The sequence below is a fragment of the Gorilla gorilla genome, chromosome 1, assembly GCF_029281585.2.
Source record: "Gorilla gorilla gorilla isolate KB3781 chromosome 1, NHGRI_mGorGor1-v2.1_pri, whole genome shotgun sequence".
NCBI lineage: Eukaryota > Metazoa > Chordata > Mammalia > Primates > Hominidae > Gorilla > Gorilla gorilla.
The window spans coordinates 46,966,130-46,991,854 of record NC_073224.2 but is presented as its reverse complement, the minus strand read 5'-3'; the positions used below and the strand labels follow the sequence as shown (position 1 = coordinate 46,991,854).

The following is a 25,725-nucleotide window of genomic DNA, read 5'->3' as shown; positions in this document are numbered from 1 at the left end:
CAGACGAAACATACCTCAAGACAACATACTTTGCAGAATAGCCTCACCTGTGGGTGGTGCTGAAACGTTTTAATTTTTTTTAACTTGACTTCCCTAAATCCTACATTTGAGAGGCCTACAACAACAGCTCTCTAGGGAGGGTGTGAAGGTGTGAGTATTCACTTTGAACAAATATGTGCCAGTCATGCTGCTAGGCCCTGGAGGTATTGCAGTGAGCAAAACAGACAAAACCCCCACTTTCATGGGGCTTAAGTTCATGTCTACTGAATCCAGTTTGCTGATTTCAAATAAGAAATGAGAAGTGATGACACAGAGGCTTTCCAGTCAGGTCATTACAAAGAAAAAGTGTTATTTCACGTAAGAGTTAACACCTTTTTAACTACCAGCGATTTGACCCATGCCACGAAGGGAAAGGATTTCTTGAGAAAACCCCAATATCTAAGGAAATGGCCCCAATTTATTTATACTTGGAGCAGGACAGAGATTAAGGGAACAGCGGACACCTACACTGGAGTTGTCACTCCTGGATCTATCTTGGTGGTGCCTTCAGACCATGAAAAGTGAATTGTACAGTAAAGATGGGGTCAGCATGGGAGGAGGACCAGCTTATAGGAGTTACCAGCCTAAGGCTGTCTGGTTCTTAGCTCAGAGGGAATCAGAAGCTGAGAGTAGAAAGTAGTCTTCTAATTTTAGAACGTTTTCCTTCCCCACATTTATTTAATTTTCCCATGGTGGTTAACAGTAAATCCCTAAAAGACTGATTTAGTTCATTCATTTATTCCAGCAACAAATATTTGAGAACACACTGTGTCCCAGACACTGTTCTAAGGACTGGCAGCGAAGTCCAAGACAAACAGTCCCTACCTTCAGCAAGTTTGCAGTCAAGCAGGATGCGGATGCTGAGCATTACAAGGGAAATGATTATTCTGAGAGAGGAAGTATGGGGTGCTATGGGAACATACAACCAGGGACCTAATTTTATGGGAAAGGGACCAGCCCAGGTCCAACACTTGCTCTCCCAGTTTACGTCCAATAGGTTCTTTTTAACTTGAACTAATCTTGTTTGGTGGGGTACACAGTGAGGAAAAAGAGCTAGTGACAAAATGTAACTCCCTTCTCAGTCTTAAGCAAGGTGAAGGCAAGGGAGTAGAAGATATCAAGGGAGTGAGTGGTGGTAGCCACCAAAGGAGATAGCAGACTGAGGCCCTAAAAAAAGAAAGGAAATAAATCTATCCAGCAGGACCAGAGAAAGAGTGCTGAGGGTGATCAGATGGAATCCCTGCATGTACTCTCCCGGCATTCTGAAAAGAAGCCAAAACAAGGAAGAAACCGGGGTATCTAGTTAAGACCTCACAAATCACTCATCCATTCCTCTGACATGTTCATAAACTTTTTATAGTGGTTACGAACCAAAAGCTTGGTATTTCTTGGCACTTTTCCAATACCCTTTACCAGCTCACATTATCTGGGCTCCCACCCAGGCTACAGATAGCCTGGCTGTTAGCACTTCACAGAAGGGATATAGACTGGCCCAGATTCAAGAGCTGCCCTTCTAATTTACCTACAGTAGGTTTTTAACTTTGAGTTCCCACAGAGAGATGGGGCAGCCAAATATCAAGCCCAAATCCCTCACTTCACCTACTCAACAAAATGACCCCCAAAATGTAAAGTTTCTGTGCCTTTAATGCTTCCTGGTCCCTAAAAGCCCAACTTTTCCTCGATTTCTTAATCTTTTCATGCTTTTCATAATAGCAAATTCCACTAGGTCTCTCAGAAACTCTAAAACCAAGGCTTAAGCACTTTAAATAAATAAGTCCTCATGTCACCACTGATTTTGAACTTTTAGTTTTTAAAATAAGGCTAGCTCAACTTTTGAGTCATTTTGAAAAGTTGGAGATGGCCTGGTTTAAAGGTACCAGACTAGACATGGGCTTCCTTACTATGTCCCGACACAGACAGACAGGCATCACTATTCAAGAGGACTGGGGCTTGCAACCACAGATTAGCATCTTATTTGCCATTTAGGTCCCAGATTGCTTGAGCCCAGGAGTTCAAGACCAGCCTGGGCAACATAGCAAGACCTCATCTCTACAAAAATAAAAAAAAATTAGCCAAGCATCATAGTGCACGACTGTTGTCCCAACTACTCAGGAGGCTGGGGCAGGACGATTGCTTGAGCCCAGGAGCTTAAAGCTGCAATAAGTGGTGACTTGCCACTGCACTCCAGCCTGGGCAACAAAGCAAGACTCTGTCTCAAAAAAGAAGAGAAAGCTGAAAGGGTTAGAGACTCAGCAGATGTTTCTAGATAAGACCAGTTTGTGACAGATAGAGCTGCATTGTTCTATACCACTCTTTACCTTCACTGTTCACACTCAGATACCTCCACTAGTAAGGGAGACAAGCAGGTTCGTGCTAGGTGAGCCTTTCCAGAAGAGTACTGCCCAGCCCTTCTTCATTCCAGCCTTAACACACTCAACAACCCGTTTCTTCCAACTGCAAAAAATCTAAATGATACTGTCCCTTTTGTAGTCAGAGAAGTACATCTTAGATCCCCAGCTCAGTCTAGCTCAGAGAAGAAAATAAGAAAAACAGAGCTCTTTCCTCTTAAAGCTAACACCTGAGTCACATACTGTCACCTACCCCCTCTCCCTGCCGCCCCCTCCAACACACACACACTGGTATTTGAGTGGTAATAAGGTAAATGCCTGACAACCTATTCTTCCACAGAATCCCTAGGCTTTCTGTGTCAACAGCTTCCCTTTAGAAGCCAAATTTGTGAGCTTTCACTCCACAGGCTGGGTGACTTTCAGACTTTGGCACCCATTTCTATTTAGATATCAAGCATAGTTTCTAAGCAACCAGCCAGCCAGCTTCTCTCCCTCTCACTTCCCCCATCAGGGAGCCAGCTTACTATACTAGCAGAACAGGTCAAACAGAGCTCGATCCTGGACAAATCAGTGCTTGAGGAAACTTTAACAAAACCAAGGAAAAATGTGGTACAAGAACAATGCAGAAGGATTCTGTTCCAGGCAGTTTAGCCTTGTACAAGTAGAAGAAGGTCATCGAGTCCGTTCTAAAGCTGGATGCAATTTCAGGCACTACTCCAATCTCTTCACTTTATAAGCAATAAATCTGAAGCCCAGAGGTTAAAGGACTTGTTCAAGGTCACATTGGAAGCAAAGCTGCAGCTAGAACTTTGGTGTCCAAACTCCCAGGCCAAATCTCCTTCTACTATGCTATATCATACTACCATTAGGAGATTTGAAAAAGAAAAGCAAAGTCTGAAGGGTGATTTTTCCATAAATTAAATCAGCTTTAAATCTAGGCATATTTGGAGAATCACAAACTTCTAACACTGTTAGAGAAAAGAGAGATTTAAAAGCTGGTTAAATCTAAACAATAAAAAAATCCATATGTACAATATTATAAAAAAGAGAAGGAAGAAGATGGCATTCACAATTACTGGGGAGGCAGGGCAGGGGGCAGTTGCATGCTGGGGGTGGGCTGCATGGGCTGCCAGCTCTCCTGGGTTTGAAGGATGCGGTACAGCTGCTTCAGCTGAGCAACGATGTTATCCTTGATGTCTGGGGTTGAGATCTGCAGGCGGACACTGCCACTATCAAAGGATCGTGTGAAATCACCAGAAAACATCTCGTAGATCATCCGAGCCACTACTGGAATGACCTGTTCAGGACACAGAACACAGGTGTATCCTCTGAGGAAAAGGTATTTTTAAATAGCACAATGGACCCAGGATTGAAGGACAGACCAAAGAGGCCCTGAGGAAGACCCCATTCTGATGTCTAAATATAGGATATGCCTTCGTCTCTCTGGACCATCCTTCTGCCAAGGCTCACTGTGGAAGTTGGTTCAAATGAAGGTAAAGAACCTAGATGTAACATTACATCACATGCCTAAATAAATGACTGCTTACTTTGCAAGACTTTTTACAAAATATCATCTATTGCTTGCCTTGCTACACAACTCCAGGGGCAAAGCCCAAGTGGCCTTGCTGCCACTTCCTAGAATAAATTTATATTCCTAAAAGTAACTCAAAAGGTTTTTCTAAGAAAGGCTGGAAAGGGCCAGGTATGGTGGCTTACACCCATAATCCCAGCATTTTGGGAGGCTGAGACAGGAGGATCACTTAAGCCCACAAGTTCCCGACCAGCATGAGCAACATAGTGAGACCTCATCTCTGCTAAAAATAAAATTAGGCCAGGCATGGTAGCCTGTGCCTGTTGTCACAGCTACTTGGGAGGCTGAGGTGGGAGGATCACTTGAACCTGGGAGGTTGAGGCCACAGTGGGCTGAGATGGTGCCACTGCACTGCAGCCTGGGCGACACAGCAAGACCATGTCTCCAAAAAAAAAAAAGTGCAATTTACATTGTGTGTCTGTGTGTGTGTGTATGTGTGTGTGAAGAAAACCTGGAAAGGGTCATATCCTGTGAGGTTTCAGCAAGACTCTAAGGTTAGTAAGAGAATGAAAGATAAGATCTCCACTAAATCAGTCACCCATTTTAAGGACCCTGCCTTTTCCAGCATGAGTCCTACTGCACAAACCTGAGTCTGTTACCCCATCTGATGAGACTGAAACCTACATGGGCTGATGGATGCTTGATGAGGGCTCAACCCAGACCTGGGGGCTTAAGCATTGGCAAAAAGATGAAGAGTTGTTGACACAGCCTTATCTTCTCACCTGAACCAAGATGAGTTTCCTTTCCAATGGTTTCCCATCTGGCCATTCTTCCCCAAAGCATAAGTAGATCTCAAACGGTGGCTGCTTCTCTATCTGTCCTTTCTGGTGGGCAATGAGATCTGCAGAAAGTGGAAGAGCAAGTTTGGTATACTGGGTCATTCCACATCCACTCAACAAATACCATCTTTTATGCTGTCCATTACAATAGCCACTAGCCACATGTGCTCACTAGTTTTAAATTAATTAAACAGTTCCTGGGTCACATTAGTCATATTTACATGCTCAATATCCACATATGGCTTGTGACAACCATACTGAATAGCACAAATATATTGAACAGTACAAATTACAGAGGGTTCTCTTGGACATCATTGATCATGACTTGCAGTTCAAACCACATTGTAAAAAATTCACATCTCGGTGCTTTCCCTAAAACTGCCTGCTTGAATTCACCACTCAGATAATTCCCAAAAGAATATGTGCTATTCTGAACATGACAAACAGGATTGCCTTCCAAAGTTAAAGACACGCTGGTGACATTTGAGGTGTAATGACAGGGCTGTCTCCCTCTTCTGCCATTGAAGGAGCCACAACCAACTTAAAAATAGCTTCCAAGTACATAGCTTTGGAGTGAAACTCCCTTCTTTGTTGCCTAGGTCACCTCCAATTTTTAGAACCAAAGTTCTGTTCTCCCTTGACCTCCTCCAGACTAAATTTTTTAAGATCTTTGCCATGCCAGGAAAGCAGGAAGGTGAAAGACAGGGATAGTGGAAGGAATGTACTTCCAGAGAACGATTCCCACGATCAACTTTCTGAGAAATGACTTACCGCTAAGGAATGTTTCCAGACAAAATAGCTTGACCTTCTTTTGTCTCTCAATCAGGTTGGGAGCAACAAGTGATGGGGCACATGGCCCAGACCAGTACACCTTGCACTGGCACAGCCTGATGGCATAAATGGCATGACCGCTGACCTCCAGGATCAGTCCTCTGTCCATGACGTCCAGCAGCTTGCTAGTGAACAGCTTCTGCTTCTCATTGGTAATATGCTCAGGACCTGGGAATTTGACCTGCTCCAGGCTGACGGGACCAAAGAGCTCCTCCTGGTCAGGCATGGGACCCAGGTCCCCATAGAAGAGTCGGCAGCCCTGGGGGTTGCTCACGGTCATGGTCTGCCCGTACTCCTTCCCACGGTACTGAAACTTGATGTCCAGGTCAGTCACTGCAAGGTTAGAGATGACAGTGAGAGTCCTGCTTCACTGCTCTGCCTGTTCATCCCTGCGACTCATGCAAGTCCATTAAGATCAAGCCACCTTTCAACCAGCATTCAGGAAGGCCACTGCCATAGTTATCCTTCCTGCAATAAAGGGAGACATCAACATATCCCTGGAATATTCACTCAAAAGGCTGCCTGAAAGCAAACAGTTCAAAGTCCATCTCAACTATTTCTGTTCAATCACCACACCCCAAGCGCTATAATTTCATCAAGTAAAGTGGTCCTGGTGTCCCCACGCTATACTGACTGAGTCTTCACACCAATGGTCATTGGAAGGAGCTAAAAACTAAGGTATCTTGTTTGTGTATCATTTTTAGCTTATTGTTTAAAGAAACTTGAGGAAGAAGAAGCAATACCAAACAATTTTTCTGAAAATGACATGTGAACACACACTGGGGATCTGCTCTAATAATATACCATAAAAGGACACAGTTCACATCAAAGTTAATTTTTACTCAGCAAATCTCCATTGAACCCAATAGCCACTATCAAAGCTACTTAGCCTCTTGGACAAAATTTTATTAATAGCACTCACATGCCTACCATGTGTAGTGTGAAAGGGAGACCCAAGCAATGACATTGATTCTTCATTGAGATAAATTCATACCAAATTCAGAAAGAGGTTTTTTTCTGTAGGTCCTAAAGCCTCTCAAAATCCAAGAGCCTCCTCTACCAAATCCATGGCCATTAACCTCCCTGTTCCACAACTGGCCTTGTCACTAAATCCCCCTGCGTGACTGATAAATCTGGGACTCCTACCCACCTAAGACCTGAATAACCTGGAGCTGGAGCTGTAACCAATCAGAGCATCCCTATGGGCAAGTAAGTGTCAGCCAATGTTTTTGTTGTTGTTGTTGTTTTAGATCATGTCTCATTCTGTCACCCAGACTGGAGTGCAATGGCATGATCAGGGCTCACTGCAGCCTTGACCTTCTGCATTCAAGTGATCCTCCCACCTCAGCCTCCCAAGTAACAGGGACCACAGGCATGCACTGCCATGCCCAGCTAATTTTTTAAAAATTTTTTTGTAGAGAGTCTCACTATGTTGCCAAGGCTATTCTCAAACTCCTGGCCTCAAGCACTCCTCCCACCTCAGCCTTCCAAAGGGCTGGGATTACAGGTGTAAGCCACCACACCCAGCTGGGCCAGTGTTTCTTTACTTCTTCCCTGGTGACTCATGGGCTAGCCAGGAAACAGAAACAGAGGGTGCATCTGAGACAGGTAGTTTTTCAATACATGGCAAAGAAATGAAGTTAGAAAGCAGGACAGGAAAGAGTCTATAATAGAAGCAGAAGACCCAGCAAGAAAGATAAAGTCTCACTTACTTGGGAGAGAGCTGATCCACAGTTCTGGAGAGCTATAGAAGGGCTGTATAGGTGCCTGGGGTACTTCCATCTCCAGGGGTTCAGTTTTGGGCCACACTGCCTCCGGGCTGCAGTTGCCCACACTGCAATTGCCCACACTGGCTGGCGCCATGGGAGAACCTAAAACAAAAGCATATGGTGAGCAGACAGGGGTACCACACGTGCACATCACTTGCTGATGCTCTGAGAACTCACAAGGTCAGTAGACAAGAACCAAACACTGAACCCTGACCCAGTGTGATCTTCCAGCCCATCAGTGATTCCCATAACTAACGCAATAAGAAATAAGGTTCCCCTGCTCCTGCTTCCTAATCATATTATTTCTCCCACAAATTCATAGTTTTAAAAACCTTTGTTTGCTGAAGATTAACATAGACAAGTGAGTTTTCTCTGGAGGTTAAATTACAAGGAGTAAGACATTCCATACTGTAAAATTTGGCCCCAGCAATTAAATAGAAGCTGGTTGTCTTCCATAAAACGAACTCAGCTAAATTAGCTGATTAGCTTCGAGTAAGTGTTAATGCATAGAAATACCTTTAACAACAAACAAATACTTTTACATGCATAAAATGTCTGGAAGGATACTCAAGAACCTAGAAGGATCTGACTCCTCCAGGGAAAGAAATGAAAGGTTCAGGGACAGGATAGAAGGAAAACCTTTCCACTGATTTACCTTTTTGTACCATTATGAATGTAAACCATGTGAAAGTATTATTTATTCAAAAGGATCCAATTAAAAGGTTTTTTTAAAAAAAAAAAAAAAAAAAAGAGTATTTCCCTGCTACTGTCAAAGTTGACTTGCTCCAAAGTCTACAGATTTCTCCTCCTAGCCTCACCTCTTAGGCATCTATTCTTCAACAATTCTTCATCCTCTGCCCCAACAGCTCTGAAATCACAAAGATTAATGTTTCTTTGACCCTTTTTTTTTAGATCATGTCTCATTCTGTCACCCAGACTGGAGTGCAATGGCACTCTGGTTAAATTTATGGGAACTGGTTAAATTTATGTTCCCATTTTACTTTTTTGTTTTTAGTATCTATTCTACAACTTTCCAAAAAAGGATTAAAGGCAGCTCAAAACATAAGGACACACAAATATTAGCTTTAATAAAAGATCAACAGAAATAGGAAATCAGGATTCTGGAAATAAACTGCATCCTTTTAGGGGGTGAGAATAACAGAATGAGTCAGCCAGACATTTGGGAAAGGATCCCACATTTCTAGATGTTCAATTTCACTAAGTGGGAATGTAACATGTGGCAATTTTTTGTTTGTTTTTACTTTTATTTTAGTTTCAGGGATACATGTGCAGGTTTGTTATATAGGTGAATTACATGTCCCGGGGTTTGGTATACAGATTATTTAGTCACCTAGTTAATAAGCATAGTACCCAATAGGTAGTTTTTTTATCCTCATCCTCCTCCCACCCTCCGTCCTCAAGGAGGCCCCAGTGTCTATTGTTCCCTTCTTTGTGTCCATGTGTACTCAATGTTTAGCTCCCACTTATGAGTGGGAACATGTAGTATTTGGTTTTCTGTTCCTGTGTTTTAGTTCACTTAGGATATTGCCCTCCAGCTACATCCATGTTGCTGCAAAAGACATGATCTTACTCTTTTTTATGGCTGCATAGTATTCCATGGTATATATGTACCACGTTTTCTTTATCCAGTCCACCATTGATGGGCATTTAATTTGATTCCATGTCTTTGCTATTGTGAATAAGTGCTGCAATGAACATACGGGTACATGTGTCCCTATGGTAGAACAATTTATATTCTTTTGGGTATATACCCAATAATAGGATTGCTGGGCCAAAAGGTGATTCTGTTTCAAGTTCTTTGAGAAATCACCAAACTGCTTTCCACAGTGGCTGGACTAATTTACATTCCCACCAGCAGGATATAAGTGTTCCCTTTTTTCCATAACTTCATCAGCATCTGTTATTTTTTTATTTCAATAACAGCCATTCTGACTGGTGTGAGATGGTATTTCATTGTGGTTTTGATTTGCATTTCTCTAATGATTAGTGACATTGAACGTGTGGCAATATTGACCTGCAAGATCTCTATGAAACTTCTCTTTACCCACACTTGGTTGCAAAGATATAAATGAAGGAGGGCCAGTGGACAGACAAGTGTCATTTCCTGATTCTCAAAGGTAGAGGCATCACCTACGGTAGAGTACCTGAAAATACTAAATAAATCATCTTGTTATCCTAAGTTTTATAGGTGGCACAAGTTATCTCATTTTGACCCATTGCAGCCAGGTGGTACTAAAAAGACAATGAAAAACTGCTTGGCTGGATGCAAGTCATTTGAGTAGGAGCATTTCAGTGGACAAATGAAGTAAAGATGCTGCAGAAAGAGCAATTCAACGTGTGTTCAAGTATCCTCAGAAAATGCAGTGGGAGATTCAGTACCTGCTCTGTCACACGGTGGATTCTCAAGCTCCCAACTCAATTTTCCTAGGAAGCTGGATTCAAAAGCCCATAAAAGAAAAGTCTCTTGCAGATAAATCCTATCAGAGCCAAGTACTATCAGCTACAGACATCACAAGTTTCCCGTGATACAGCCTAGGCAGAGTAGTCCTTGTGAAGGAAGTGACACAGAATTTATACCAAGGGAAATATTAGAAGAGTTTGCCCATAACTCGTAAAAATGACACTGTACTTGGCCTGAAGGAAATTGGCAAAATGTGTAACTGATGATATATTTGTATGTTGGGTTAAGAATGAATTCAAATTTTTTATTTCTTTGAATTAGCACATAAGCTTCCGAAGATGTTCTATTGCCTGGAACCCACCCAACTCTACTGGGATAACTGAGCCAGCAGGGAGTTCCTCACCTCTGACTCCCACTTGCTAACAGTCCAGCAGTCTGGCTGCAGGGACTGATCCTGCTTTCGGGGCAGTGGTGGCCAATGTATTGACAGTTCCAAGGTCAAAACTCCTTACATCCTCCATATGTCTCTGTACCACCCATCATCCCCACTCACCATTGATGTTCAGGAAGGGGAAGGTGTCCTGGATGGGAACATGGTGCTGCGACTGATCCAGCTCATCTTCCTCATCTTCTTCATCCACATCATTATCCTTCTCATCCCAGGGAGCAGACCCTGTGGATCCTACCCAAGATATACAAGCTCGCAGGTGAGCCATTCAGGTTGCACTGCCACCCCTGCAGCTGACCCACCATTCAAGCTAGGGACTGCTAGCCCAGAGGCTCCTCAGGTTCAGTACACACCCTCAATGTCCTAGCTGAAAAGAGTGAGAATCAAGGGAACGAACACTTCTCTCATGGAAGGACCTCCCTAGATTCACTGGAGCACATATCTAAATTATCTGGCTGTTAGTACTTGTTAAGTATGCAGTTAATTGGAGGGATCAGGAGATATTCTCTTAGTCAAAGTATCCTATGAATTAAACGATCAGTCACCCAATATGTATAAAGAACTTATTACCCTGATCTTGTCACTATTATATGTACCAAAACATCACTATATACCCAACGAATATGTACAATTATTATTTGTCAATTAAAAAAATTTTTTTAACAGATCATGTTAATTTTTTTTTACAGATCATGTTAATTGATTCTCACACTAGCTTTTGAAGTAAATAGGAAAGCTGAGATCCCATATTTTAGAGTTGAAGAAACTGAGGCTTACAAGAGGTAAAATGACTTGATTCAAGTCCCACAAGTAGTAAAGTGATAAGGGCCAGGTTTAGAATGCAAACCTTTTAAGCTTTAATCCCTTCTCCTTCAAAACTACCTGGCCTCTTGAATCCCAAGAGAGGCTACTTTTACAGTAGAACTGTATACCCCTCCACTTTCTAATGCTTTAAGTAACCAGGTTAAAAAACATTCACCTAAGTAAGCAAGATTTTGCTGAGTCTGCATCTTTTGTTTTCTGGGTCCTTCCCAGAGAAAGGCTTTCTTGCTTTATCCATCTTAAACTGTGTAAATCAGGCTGTTTTCAAGTTGACTATCTCTTAAGAGTCCAGCCCAGAATCTGGCATGCTGCCCACCTTCTCCCCAGCACCTGGGGCCTCACCTGGGTTAATGATCGAGCCCTGGGGCTGAGGGATGTCACACACTTGATATATCTTCACTGGGTTCATGGGCACCTCCTTGGTGCCATCATACATCAAGTTGAATTCTCTGCTCTTATTGAGAGCACAGCGCAGCTGGGCCTTCCATTTAGCTGGGTCAGGGTCATCCACCCCTTCCTGGTACTTCCCTGTCTCTACAGCCCAGGCCTGAGAACAAGAAACCACAGTGAGTCCTATCATTGCCCAGAGCCACTGCAAAGCACGTGCTTACCCTTTCTCATAGACACAAACACACACACACACACACACACACACACACACACACTTTTGCATGACTGCCCCATCATCCCAACCCCGATTTACAGAGACTGCAGCAGGAAACACTGCCCTTAGGACCAGGCAAGACATGTGCCTAAGGGAAATAAAGCCATATGCAAACACAATATATTAAAAGGAGGAACCTTATCTCAAGCACTGGTACCGGCACTCATCAAGACGACAATACTCTAATGAAGGGCTGAAGATAAAGCCTGCTAAAAATATGCACCAAAGTGCAGATGGTAACTCTGGATAGCAGAATTTCAAGTAACTTTTTTTCTTCGTTTATTCATTTTTGACATGAGTTGCTTATACGACAATAGGTAAGACAAAGAGGCATGGCAGAGGATATGAAGAGTTTGGCCTCCTGTGTTCCCTCCTGTCAGTCTTCAATCTAATACATAAATAAAGAATTGTAAGCTGGGTGCAGGGGCTCATGCCTGTAATCCCAGCACTTTGGGAGGCCAAGCCAGGTGGATCACGAGGTCAGGAGTTTGAGACCAGCCTGACCAACGCGGAGAAACTCTGTCTCTACTAAAAATACAAAATTAGCCGGGCATGGTGGTGCATGCCTATTATCCCAGCTACTCGGGAGGCTGAGGCAGGAGAATCACTTGAACCCGGGAGGTGGAGATTGTAGTGAGCCAAGATCATGCCATTGCACCCTAGCCTGGGCAACAAGAGTAAAACTTCATCTCAAAAAAAAAAAAAAAAAAAGAATTGTAGAAACCAAGTGCCTTTAGGAGGGAAGGAAACACACTGGGGGTTCAGCTTGTCCCTCTGGCTGAGGGCCTCAAGTCCTAAAAAATCCACACCCCTTACCTTACCCTATCCCCTCAAACTTCTGCTTCATTAGAAACATCATGCTGTCAACCACACCAGTGGCTGGCAGCATGGACTAAAACCACTTTGACTCCTTCTCTCTGGTTTTCAAATATGGAAACTCACAGCACTTTCCCCAGACAAGAAGTTAGCCTCCCTAATGAGGAAAGGAAAAATCTAAGCCGCTCAAGTCATAGACCAAGGTGCTCAGGAGCAAAGCAGGGAGTAGACACCTGGCCCTACTTTCAGCTCTAACAGGCATTCTTGTTTCTGCTCATGGGATAGCCACTCTCCCCCATTGCTAACAAGTTCTCTGATCTCTTTGTGCAGGAGTACAACTTGTTCTGATGCTGAAAAAGTAGGTACCATTAGCAGAGAGCTCAAGACAGGAAGCACACACCAACGTTTTCAAGCTAACAGGGTATATGATTTGTCCAAACCCAATCCCTTCCTCTGATTCTGATCATAGGCTTCTTCCTCAAGCTGAAATTGAATTTTTCTGCCCCATCCTTTGAGAGCTCTGATCTCCTTCAGTCGCCCCCTGAAGAACCTCACAGGCATGAGGAAGTTTCCTCAAAAGCTAATCTAAATCCTCCTCCTCCAATTCAGATCACTTCCTCTTACCATCTTTTCAGATTTGGGTCCCTCCATTTGATTGTGGTATGGAATGAAGAAGTTTGACAACGTTCTGCTGCCCCAGGTGGCTGAGCAGACACTAGGGGGCCTAACTGCTGCTCCATTCTATCCAACCCCCTACGGGAGATTTCAACTTCACTGGTCGCTGGTATCTGGAAGGCCTATCTCCAGTTACCTGGCAGTACCTGGCTGCTGCCTCCCCAGATTTTCCCTTCCATTTGTTTGATCCTCTGTGTGCCCACGCTAACTCTGGCCCCACCCAGCTGACTGGGGCTATGAAGACTTTGGCAGAGCTCTGCACATTTCTGTGGTTCCCTAAATCCCTGCTCCTCCATGGAGAGCAGCCAGACCAACCCAGAACCAGAGCCCCAGCCTTCCTGCTCACCACACAGCCATCCCCAGGACCCACCCAGATTGCACTGGGCACCCAAGGCTGATGCAGTGAAGAGCCGTATCGTTTAAGACTGGAACTTTAGAATCAAGAAAGGAGGCCAGGCACGGTGGCTCATGCCTGTAATCCCAGCACTTTGGGAGGCTGAGGTGGGTGGATCACGAGGTCAAGAGATTGAGACCATCCTGGCCAACGTGGTGAAACCCCGTCTCTACTAAAAATACAAAAATTATCTGGGCATGGTGGTGCACACCTGTAATCCCAGCTACTTGGGAGGCTGAGGCAGGAGAATCGCTTGAACCCGGGAGGCGGAGGTTGCAGTGAGCCAAAATCGCGCCACTGCACTCCAGTCTGGGTGACAGAGCAAGACTCTGTCTCAAAAAAAAAAAAAGAATCAAGAAAGGAGAGCCTAGGAGGAACCATGTGGCAATCATTGTGATTTATAAACATCGCTTGTTCAAACCCATTCTGAGTCTTGCTAGCAAGAGATTCTGATCACTGTGCAGGTCCTTATTTCTCTTTCTAAAGAGGAAATAATCTCTGCATTTTTATAGTGCTTTACAAATCCCTTTCCATACTTTATTTCACTTGATTCTCACAGGCAAGACTAATTTCATCCCCACTTTACCAAAGGGAGAGCTGAAGCCCAGAGAGGTTAACTTGCTCAGGGCTACACATGCAGTTGATGGTAGTAGAATTTGAGGCCAGGTCTTCCAGTTCTTGATCAGAAAGGGCAGTATAATGGGGGGTGGGATGCAGACAGAAAGTCATGGGTTCAAATCCTACCCCCACCACTTACTGGCTGTGTGACTTTGGCAAGTTATTCAGCCCCTCTAAGACTTGGCTTCTGTATCAACAACATGAAGGTAATACCTCCCTTACAGGGTTGTCACGAGAATTAAAAGAGATAATGGACACAGACACCCATTTAATGTTAGTGCCCCAGCTGCATATTCTGCTAAAGGCCATCAGAGCTTGGTATCTGTGAAAGCACCCTCCCCCTGCACTCTGCAAACAGATGCACAGATATAACTAAAACAAAGCCACCTCCCCACAGCCCAATTTTCCTCAAGCCCGAAGCATGCAAGCCCAAAGCATCACTCTCATGAGTAGGGCTTTCAGGAAATGGCCTCTTCCCCAGGGCCAGCCACTGTCAGACACTTGAACAGCAAATCCAGTTTCAGACCATGGCCACAAGAGGCCAAATGGGCCAAGATGGGCCCGTGCCCTTCTCAATGCCAACTCCAATAATTGGTGCTGGTTTATAGGTACTAACCTTATCAACTTTTATATTGTTATTTAAAATCTAAATTAAGATTTAGATTTTCTAAGTACCTTCTAAGTACCTTCAGGTCAATATTCTCTCTGCCTGTCCTCTCTACACCTGACATAACTGAGTTGGGTGGGAAACATCCTAAGGATGGCTTTCTTTTGAACCCTGCGCTTACATTTTCTGCCCTTTCCCAACCCAATTTCAGCAAGGACCCAAAGCATGAATCTTGAGAGACCCACAGTACAGACTGTATTTCACTTGTGACTTCTAGCTTATACTCAAAGAAGAAAAGGGCAAACAAAACTAACTTTTCAGTGTCTTGGGATGCAGGAACTAAAGCTACTCATGAGATGGAAGTGACCAAGAAAGAAGCTGGTCTGGAGCAGAGGCATAGCCTCCAGGGTTTCAAACCATGTGAAAACCTTTCCCACAACAAGCCTGTCCACCTACTTCTGTCTTAAGTCAAGCTTTGGTTTCACTTAAATTTTGTAAAATACTATGTGATTAAATCTTGTTTTCAGTTAAATAAAATGACTGTCATATCAGTGCTATTTCTTATTTTTAAAACCATTTATAAAATTAAAACTTGTAACTAAATCACCTTTGATTTTTAAGCGCCAGTTATAGATGGGGCGAAATATTTTAACTCAAAAGAAAAGCTTGCCAGGTGCAGTGGCTTACGCCTGTAATCTGAACACTCTGGGAGGCTAAGGAGGGAGGATCACTTGACCCCAGGAGTTCAAGACCAGCCTGGGCAACATGGTGAAACCCCGTCTCTACAGAAAAAATACAAAAATTAGCCAGGCGTGGTGGTGTGTGCTTATAGTTCCAGCTACGTGGGAGGTTGAGGCAGGAGGATCGCTTGAGCCTAGGAGGTCAGGGCTGCAGTGAGCTATGATCATGCCACTTGCACTCCAGCCTGGTTGACAGAGCAAGACCATATCCCACAAAAAAAGAAAAAGAAAGAAAAACTTGCTGAGAGCCCTCTATACCAATCACATAGGCTATACTGCATGCCTGCTAACACCTGATAGTTCTGTCCTGGTCTGAGTATCCATTCCCAGGCCCAAGCACCTCTCTGCATAGCAAGAGCTCTGAGTTACTGAGGAGGAAGAGTCAACTGCTGACCCTCGCTAGCTTTTGAAACAAACACATCACTACAATCACTAATGAGAGTTTTAGCCAACCCCAGCTGGTATCCTTTGGGATGTGAGTGAGTACCTTCAATGAGTGGGAAAGAATAAACGGCTTCAACCATTGCAGACATGCCCCCAAAAGAGGAATTACTATGCCTGCTGAGTTTGGGCACCCCCATCATAAGCATTCTCTCTGTTTCACCAGAGTTTTAGATCTAGTGTATTCCCCATGCCAAAAAAAAAAAAAAAAAAATTCCAGAAAGGTCTGATGGTAGAAGAAGTCCTTTACCTTAAAAATGGTATTTTCCTCTTCTTGTTGAGGGCTATGCCGGGTGGCATGTTTCCAGGGAATCTGGAAGCGTTTAGAGTCCCTGTGTAGCCAGATGAGCCCAGGGTAGAGGCCACTATCCACCTGGGCCACCAGCCAGGGCTTTAGCCGGACTCTGCGGGGGTGGAGGGCCATGATCTGGGGGGGTCAGAGGGAGAAATGGGAAGAGCAGAAGAATTAGGCCAGCCACTGGGAACCCTTCCCAGCCACCTTTCCCATCTACTAGAGCTACAGTTTCACTAGATTACAGCAAAGAAACTAAATATGGGAATAAGCTGTGCCAGGTGGGAAAGAAAAGAGGTTAAAAGGTCCTTTTTATTCTGATTCCAAAGCCATTTACACTTCATGCTCTAGCCAAATCAGACTTATCAGCTAAGTAGATCACATTTCTTCTATTTAAATCCTGAAGCAGAAAAATAAAAAGGTGATGTCATCCTGCTGGAACACAGTCCTTCCTGAAGCACCAAGGGCTTTGGAAGAGAAGGAAAATTGCTCTTTTCAATCTCATCTCAGGAGAGGGAAGAAAAAAGTTATGGAAACAGCAACAACTATATAAGTGAGAAGCTGACACATGTTCTCTTTTTAAACAAGACAACTAAAGGTGAATGGGAATATTTTAGAAATAAATGACACCACCATGATGAGGGAGAAGTAGATAAGGGGTAGATCCTGGACTCCAGAGTCCTCACTTACATGGAAGAGCAGGCAGTGTGTCCACAGGGATCTGAAGAGTCAGCTTGTCTTTCCCTTGACCACTCAAAGATTCTGTATGGAGAAAAGGAGGGGTCTCAGCTGGCTATCCATACAACAATCCAGTGTCTGGGAGAAGGCTTGGGAACATTGGCGACAAAGGCTGAGAACACGTCTCCACTACTGAGTCTGGTAAAGCTCAGAAGCCCTAGAATAACCAAATACTAAAGTACTAAGAGTACTTAGAGTACTAAAAGCAGTCATGAGACAAGCTTTGCATGGCTAGGACAGCCTCCTCCCTTGGGTCTGTTTATCTCCCAATGAAGGCTGGAGTGAACCAATTGGTTGCAGGAGCCAGCCTGGGTAAAGTCTGCAATTGATTCTTGTAAAAATACATGGGCATAGCAGATAACATTCAAGAGCAGCTGGCACTCACAGCAGAAAACAAAAGCCTTCCCAGATTGGGTGACTGATAAAAAAACAGTCACTGGAGAATTGTTTGTCTGAGATGTTGTGTTTGGATTTTTTGGTGTTCTTATTTTGTTTTTACTTAAGATGAGAATGAGATGCCTGGAAAAAGAACACTCATTCAACAAATATTTGTTCATCAGCTACTGTGTGCCAAGCACGGTGTTAGTTACTAAACACTGAAGCTCCATGTTCCTTCTTGAGAAACTCCACATTGGAACTTCTCAAGCCCCACAATGGCCTGAGGAGGAGTGGAAGATAAATAGGTCACCTTCATACCCAGAAAGATCCCTACCTGGATCACAGTTCTGAAACCAAACAATCTTACAGCAAAGAAGCTAAATATGGGAATAAACTGTGCCAGGTGGGAAAGAAAAGAGGTTAAAAGGGTCAGCTGAAGGCTCCTACTCAGAAGAGCTTAGCTGATGGGGTGGCCCATAACACCACTTCTCTCCCCAGCCAGACTCCCAACAAATGTGAAAAACCCAAACCCAACTCAGCGTCTGGCACTTTAAGAGCAAGGCAAGACCTGCTCTCACCTGAGCTTTCTGACCCAATTACCAAGTCCTGCAACTGAAACCTTCCCCCTGGGAGCATAGTGGGTAGGTCAGGTTGGCACGCAGTGTTCAAGTACCCCCATGTAGTTGGCCTTGAATTATGGTGTTTTGTAGGGCAGCATGTGAAACCATCAAACCATGGAGTGCATTATAAGCCTTATAAGGAGGAGGGAATGCATATTCTCTCAAGGGCTAGTTCTACCTTCTGCTCCCCAGTCCTATCACTACTGAAAGGGGGATGGAGCAAGAGAAGGAAAAAGAGGATAGGGAAATAGGCACCAAACCAGTCAATCTAGTAAAGAGCTTTTGAGAATTTCCATTGCAATACTGGTAAGTGCTGTGTTTGGGCCTGTCAGACATTAAAATCCAACTCTTGACCGATAGTGGACTTGAAGAAAAGTCCAAAAGGACTTATTGTAGTTGATCCAAAGCCCACCATGCAAAAATTAAGGCAATCAGGCCAAGACCAGGAGCTGCACCTGATGATGGGAAAGGAGAAGCAGCCACCCACAGAGATCAGTGATTAAGATCTAGAGCCCTGGGTTCTCAGTGTTCTCCTAAGATGGGACTACACAAGAGCAGCCTTGCCTCAGCCCCATGGAAGGAGCCCCAGCCTGCCCTCCTCCAAGCCCATGCCCTGCCTCCCTCACTGTAAACCCTCTCCACCTTCTGAAAGTCAGCCAAGATCTCCCCCACTCATCATCCAGTAACTACAACTCTAAAAACAGGCAGAGATGGAAAAATTGAAAACCCAAATGGCCAAGACAGAAGCGGTTCATTACGTCACAACCACAGGCTGCAATATTAAGTAGCCATTAACAACAGGTGTCAGAATTTGTATTATACTCAAGGAAATGTTTACAATATGAAGTTGTGGGGGCAGGGGGAAACACAGCACACAACTTGACTGTGTAGCACTATCTCCATCTTGTAACACAGCATATACTTGCATACATGTGCACATACACACAGAACTGAAAAAAAGGAAATAAATACAATAATGCAACAAAATATTTGTAATGGTTATCTAGTGATGCAACTATGGGTGCTTTTTACATTCTCCCATATACATTATATATGATTCATCTTTTCCTACAATGATATGTTTCAATTTATAATTTAAAAAACTACAAGTAATTTTTTCTTAACCTCAAGACAATAAGACATTTCTTATGAAGGATGGTAACAACAATCCTTTGTATCTGTGTAGGCTTTACAATTTTTACATGAACCTTTACCTAACATGGCTGATTTCATCCTCATGAACCTGAATGTGATATTACTATCCCCATTTTACTTCTGGGCTGAGGTGCTTTATTTCCTAAGTCAGAGTGTTCTGTACCAAACCCTGCCACTGCACCTTGTCTTCCATGTCCCTCTCATCTTCTGCGCACCAAGAAAGTAAACTAAAAACGTCAACAAAGATCCCAGCAGCATAGAGGGCCAATAAAGTGATTGAGGTGGAGACTGCATAACATCCACTCTCAAACACACCTAAATCAGAGTTCTCTTTCTGAACACTCTTGCCACCCAAATCCCAATGACTGAAGAACCACCTTAGCCTAGTTGAACTCATCTTGGTATCTCTAGCTGCCATCACAGCAAAATGTAAGGCCTGTGTCTCTAACAGGTACTTAACCAGCCAAAGGACAATGATGCTAACCTATCTATTCCCCTCACAGTGAGCATAGAGGAGGGACACTTTCAGCCTCCTCCGAGCATAACTGTCCTCTCCCATACCCCTATTCTAGGGAGCAGGTCCTCCATAAACACCCTCATTGCCACCTCCATAGCTCCTCCCCAGACTAGTTTCCAGGGGCACTGCCACACAAAAGCCGAGATTTGGCCGTCAGTGGTTTTGCTCAGGTTAAAACACACGCCATTTCTCGCAGACAATTCTTAGCAGTCCCAGTTCTTCCCTTTCTCCTGAAAGAAATGAAATGCCATCCTCTAAGTTCCGTTCCTCAGGCTTCCCTGTTTAGTTTAGCCCTACTTAGGGGTAAACTGCAGGCCTCTAGTCAAAATGCCCACACCCTTCCCTTCTGCTGGATGGAAGCTGGGGGATGGCGAACGGGAGTTACAAGGTATTGAGTGCCACTGTCATACATCATACACACGTCTCATCCTAAACCACACTCCTGGGTCAACACCAGCTTTCACCAATCCCACCCAAGCGCCTTCCTCTCTCTATCCATCTCCTTTCCCTCACTTCCACTCTTGACATCCACCAAGAGAACAGGTTGGAACAGGATGACCCCTTTACCACAAAGCAGGCTCCCTGTAAAGAGTGACACCTCAGGCCTCCTTTCCAAGTCAGGCCTGGGAGACTTTCCCCATTCTCCACACCACCCTCCAGCCCCTTCGGGCAAAGAGGGCCCACCCCCAGAGCAACCACACCCCAGCGCCACCCTCCCCAGCACCTAGCTCCGCTCCTTGGAAATCCAAGAGTGTCTCCCAGGCCCAGGGCGAAGGGCCTAACTGTGCCAAACAGACTCAGGGAGGGAAAACAAACCGCCAATGCTCCAAAGCTCCTGGCCACCCTCACTCCAGTTTCCCAAAACGCCCACTAGGATCAAGGGCCTGCGGACCTGGGAAGTCCCCTCTCTCGGACACAGGGGCCAGCGGCAAGTTGGTAAGACTGAAGGGGGCGCGGTGCTTTAGCTCTACCGGATAGTGGGGTTGTTGACGGCCGAGAGTAGTGCCCTCCGCTTCGGCGGTGGGGGTAGGGAGAGTAGACACAAGTGTAGATTCGAGAGGGGCCTAGCGCTACAGAACTGAGGCCGCCCCAAAGCTATCTGGAAGAGGGCGACAGGCACCCAGCCCCAGTGGGTACCCACCCCAAACACACAGATGCCCCCAAGCAAGTTCTCTCACCCCCTACAAACTCCGGGGATGGGTGCTACCCCACCCACGGGGGAGCCTCTCCTCCCTCGAGCTGGTCCCCAGAAGTTGGCGTACCCACTTTCGCTCAATCTGTCCACCAGAAGCGGACGTCCCTCCGAACCAAGTCCGCAGCGAAGATCACCCGTCGCTACCACGCTCCTCGACGTCTTAGCCAAGGGGCGCCTGGCTCTACCGAAGTAGGGACTGCAGGTTCCTCTCCCCGTCCCGCACCAGCCCTTACCTGCCCGGCCCAGGTGCGCCGAGCTCACGTCAGCGCCTCGCCCCAGGACGCCGCAGCCCTCGCATCCGCCCGGCCACGCCTCCCAGGTGTGGCCACGCCCCCCGGCGTTCGGGATTGGCGAGTTGCAAGAAATATGACACTCCGCGTTTCTGGGCTGCCCGGCCCAGCGGCGTCCGTCCACTGTCCCACCCTACTCCTCCGCTTCTAACTCCGGCTAAGAAAGTCCCAGATTCAGGCCTAGCCTTAACGCCTCAGGGCTGGTGGTCCTGGGAACTGGAAGCGACTGGGAGTTCAGATCTAAGTCGAGAGGGTGCCTCCCTCCTTCACGGCCCATAATTACCCTGCAGTATGCAGACAGTTAAGCACAAATAAGGGTTTTGAGATTCTGGGTTGGCCCTACTACTCGTGGGCCTGTGTAAGTGGAGTTGCACATGAAGAAGAGAACCAGGACACTTGGTCCTGTCTGGGAGAAGCCATAGGCTTTCAGGACTAGAATTCTACCTTTACTCTGCCTCTTACCCGTGTGACCCTGGGTAAGTTACTTAGCTTCTTGGTTTCAGTTTCCTCATCTCTTCAATGAGAATAATAATTCCTGCCTTCTTTTTTTGTTGTTGTTTGCTTTTTTCTCTTTCTTTTTTCTTTTTTCCTTTTTTTTTTTTTTTGGAGATGGGGTCTTGCTATTAAGTTACACAGGCTGGTCTGCAACACCTGGGCTCAAGGGATCCGCCTCAGCCTCGCAAAGTGCTGGGATTACAGGCACTGGCACCCAGTTCAATTCCTTTTTTTTTTTTTAGGCAGGGTCTGGCTCTGTCATCCAGGCTAGAATGCAGTGGCACAATCATAGCTCAACCTCCTGGGCTCAAGCGATTCTCCCACCTCACCCTCCCAAGTAACTGGAAATATAGACATGGGCCACCATGCTCGGCTAATTTTTTTTTTTTTTTTTTTTAGAGACAGGGTCTGACTATGTTGCCCAGACTGGAGTTCCTGTTTCCTCTGATCACTATCGTGTAATGATTAAAAGCATAGCCTCTGGAGCCAACAATTGGGGTTTAGACCCCAACTCCATCAGTTACTACAGACTTGGGAAAGTTTCTTAAGCTTTTTAGGCCCTGGTGTCTTATCTGTAGAAAGAGGTTAGTGATAGTACCTACCTCAGGGGTATTGTGGGAATTCAATAACTACATGTAAACTGCTTGCAACAGTATTTAGCACTTATCAAGTGCTTTATATGTACTTGCAATTATTATTGGTGTAAAGATTAAAAATACCATATAGACAGTGCGTCAGAGAACAAGAAGGCATTCCTTGTTATTACCTGAAATTCAAGTCCTGCATGTACCCTAACAGGTGCTTGATGAGATTGCCCTCACCTTCCTCATCTATCTAGAGGACAGGTTTGCAGGAGGCTGTGCAACAGTAAATGAGACTTTTAAAAATCCCCCACCCTCAACCACTGAGCTGTCATAGGTGAAATGGGGCATGAGCAGGTCACTTAGGTCTTGGTGTTTAAAGTAATGAGTGAGAAACTGTGGAGGAGTTGTACAATGAGTTGAATTGTCACCCACATACAAAAAAATTTGTATTTTGAAGTCCTGACCACCCCCACTGCAACCACAGCCAGATGTCAGCATATGACCTTATTGGGAGACAGGATCCTTATGGAGGTAATCAAGTTAAAACGTGGTTATTAGGGTGAGCCTGAATCCAATATGAATGGTGTCCTTATAAAAGGAGGAGATTTGGACACAGAGGCAGATACCCACAGAGGGAAGGTAATATGAAGAGACATAAAGAGAAGACAGCTAGCTGCAACCCAAGGAGAGATACCTGGAATAGAACTTTTTTTTTTTTTCACATCCCTCAGACCCTTGATTTTAGACTTTTAAACTCCAGAACTATGAAACAAAAAATTTCTGTTGTTCAAGCCACCCACTCTGAGGTACATTGTTATGGTAGCCCTAGCATACTCATACAAGTGTGTTGAAGAGCCCCAGATTGATAATAATGTAGGCATGATTCCAAGTCCCAATTTAGCTTTGGAATGTAGCCAGCAAAGGCCTGGGAAGGCAGCAAGGCCCCAAGGCCTGACTCAGCCAGCCTCTGTCTCAACCACTGCCCTGTGGCCACTCTTCCCTTCACTGGGGGAAGGGAAAGCTCATCAGCACAGCTAGCTGTTTACTGCTGATGAGCTCACTAGACAAACAGCATCTTCCATCTGGCCCAGGGCTGGGCTCTGGGGACCAAACAAGCTCCACTGCAGGTGTATGAGAGGGATGAGGGGTAAGGCCATTGGGAGAGTGTCATTTGAGGGGAGTCAAAACCCCAGTGGCATACAAGTATGAGCCCACACACAGGCACTCACTTTTGCACCAGCTGAAATTCCCATGACTAAGGGGATGTCTTAAGGACCTTCTTTAGAAGACATATATTTTGGAATCAGAAAACTCAAGCTGGGAAGGTTCTTCTGGATTATCTAGATCAAGACTAAAACTGACTTAGCCAGTTTTTACCCACACAGTATTTTAAATATCAGGAGGTATCACATAAACATCAAAATTCTCAGCATCTCTTAAAGAGTCAAGTGCCCTGGATGCTCTACCAGCAGTTCTACCTGGCAACAGTTGCCCATTTAGAGGGAGTCTACACGTTACAGCCAGTACAAACTCACTCTATTGAGCTCACTCATTTACTTTAATTGCCTGACCCTGTAGGCATCTGATTCCAACTTCTAGTCTAAATTCTCCCTTTTCATAGATGAGAAAACTGCGGCCCAGCGAGGTCAAGTGATTTACTCAAGGTCACATAGCATATTAGCCACAAACCAAGACTAGAACACAAACCCGGGGCTCTATCCACTTGGACCCCTGCTCAGCTCCGCAGCCAGAGTCTATTCTGACCTGTTCTGCACTGGCTGTTAACTATTAAAAAAAAAAATCGCCAGGTGCAATCGCTCACACCTGTAATCCCAGCACTTTGAGAGGCTGAGGCAGGCAGATCACCTGAGGTCGGGAGCTGGAGACCGGACTGACCAATATGGAGAAACCCAGACTCTACTAAAAATACAAAATTAGCCAGGCTTGGTGGCGCATGCCTGTAATCCCAGCTACTCGGGAGGCTGAGGCAGGAGGATTGCCTGAACCCAGGAAGTGGAGGTTACGGTGAGCCGAGATTGCACAATTGCACTCCAGCCTGAGCAACAAGAGGGAAACTCCATCTCAAAAAAAAAAAAAAAAAAAAAAAAAAAATCACCCATGGATCTAGGTACTGTTGATATTGTTGATATTGCCATAAACAAAACCAAGTCCCTACTCTCATGTCACTCAACTGAAGAATTAATGAAAGGGGGTAAAGCAGGTGGAATTAAGGTAGAGATCAGGAGGAACTCCCCGGCTCTGCAGGCAACAAGCCCTGGCAATAGGCCACCCTGATGTCTTCTATTCTGATACACACCTCATCTGCTTGATCTGGGGAATAAGAACATCTTGTGAGTCTTTCCACAGGCTCTTGAGGAATCAGTTCTTCTGTATTCTCAAAAGAGCCTCTTCAGGATTCAGTCATTCCCAACATGCCCTGGGCCTGCAATGCTCCCATCATTTTGCCCTCCATTGATAATCAGGTGCGGCATTGCTGACTCACTAGTGAGTCTGAGTTTCAGGTAGTGGGACGTACATTTCAGCACGGGGGCCCTGATTCACAGCCACAGGGAATGAGGGAATTCCCCTCTCCTGTTCCCAGTCAGCTCTCATTTGGTAGGAAAGAGTTTCTTTTTCCACCCAGAGACTTTAAACTCTACAATATCAGACATGTGACAATAAAACCATGAACCCAAATCCCACTCTCTTCTTGGCAGAGCAGAGGGCGTGGCAACTGGGACTCCTCCCAAAGGCTCCATACAGTGGAGAGTTTAGTGTTACTGGAGTCGGTGATAGCAAAGAAGCTGTGCACCTTTGGTGGGGTTGCTAAAGAGTCAGGTAGGGACATTGCACTAAACAATCCAATTCTGTGCTTTCAAAGGAAATCAGACTCCAACCTCCCTTCTGGAAGGCATTCTGGAGCCCATCAGGTCTACCCTCACTTTTCTCTTGGCCCTGGCTTATCTCTGTCTCCATCCAAGTATCTTAAAGCATCCGGGCCACAGGTGATCCTAACACATTGCCTAAGCCACAGCCTAAACTGAATGCACACTGGTTGTTGCACTCTATAATGGCCTCCAAATTCTAGAATCACCAAGATGGCAGGAAGCATAAAAGAATCTCACTTTCCAATCCAAGCAATGGCACAGACTTTGGCTTTGGACTCTAGAAGAATTCTCCACCAAAGTGTTCGGAACATCTTCTGAGTCTTTCCACAGTTAGAAGACCCTTTTTATCCTTGAAGCAAGCTGAGCACTGGAAAGTGTTCTCAAAGAAGCAGTTTTTTTTATTCCAAACTTGGATCTCTATGGGAGGCGAAGGAGGAAAAGCAAAGCCCAGGAAATTATTTGGAAGTAAGCTCCCCCTTGGGGCCCTCCCTTCATTCTTCTGCCCATTCATTCCAAATCTTGAGGGTCCACTTCCCATCTTCCCCAGCATGGAGAGCTTTCTCATTGGC

At 45.1% G+C, this 25,725-nt stretch overlaps 1 protein-coding gene across 5 annotated transcripts; it reads right to left on the bottom strand.

Moving 5' to 3' along the window:
• Positions 1 to 687: 687 nt before the first annotated feature.
• Positions 688 to 21,234, bottom strand: IRF6 (interferon regulatory factor 6). Of its 5 annotated transcripts, none has more exons than XM_019030186.4 (9): positions 21,133 to 21,234; positions 16,987 to 17,058; positions 16,255 to 16,431; positions 11,392 to 11,596; positions 10,333 to 10,461; positions 7,301 to 7,459; positions 5,529 to 5,921; positions 4,701 to 4,819; positions 688 to 3,684 (listed from the first exon to the last, which is right to left on the bottom strand). In XM_019030186.4, exons 3-9 carry the CDS (start codon positions 16,426 to 16,428, stop codon positions 3,460 to 3,462), a joined length of 1,404 nt encoding a protein of 467 aa, XP_018885731.1. In that variant the 5' UTR covers positions 16,429 to 16,431; positions 16,987 to 17,058; positions 21,133 to 21,234; the 3' UTR covers positions 688 to 3,459. The 5 variants fall into 5 exon arrangements, with proteins under 5 accessions (XP_018885731.1, XP_018885729.1, XP_018885722.1 ...); XM_019030184.4 differs by having other exon boundaries at positions 20,967 to 21,222; XM_019030177.4 differs by having other exon boundaries at positions 20,971 to 21,195.
• Positions 21,235 to 25,725: the final 4,491 nt, after the last annotated feature.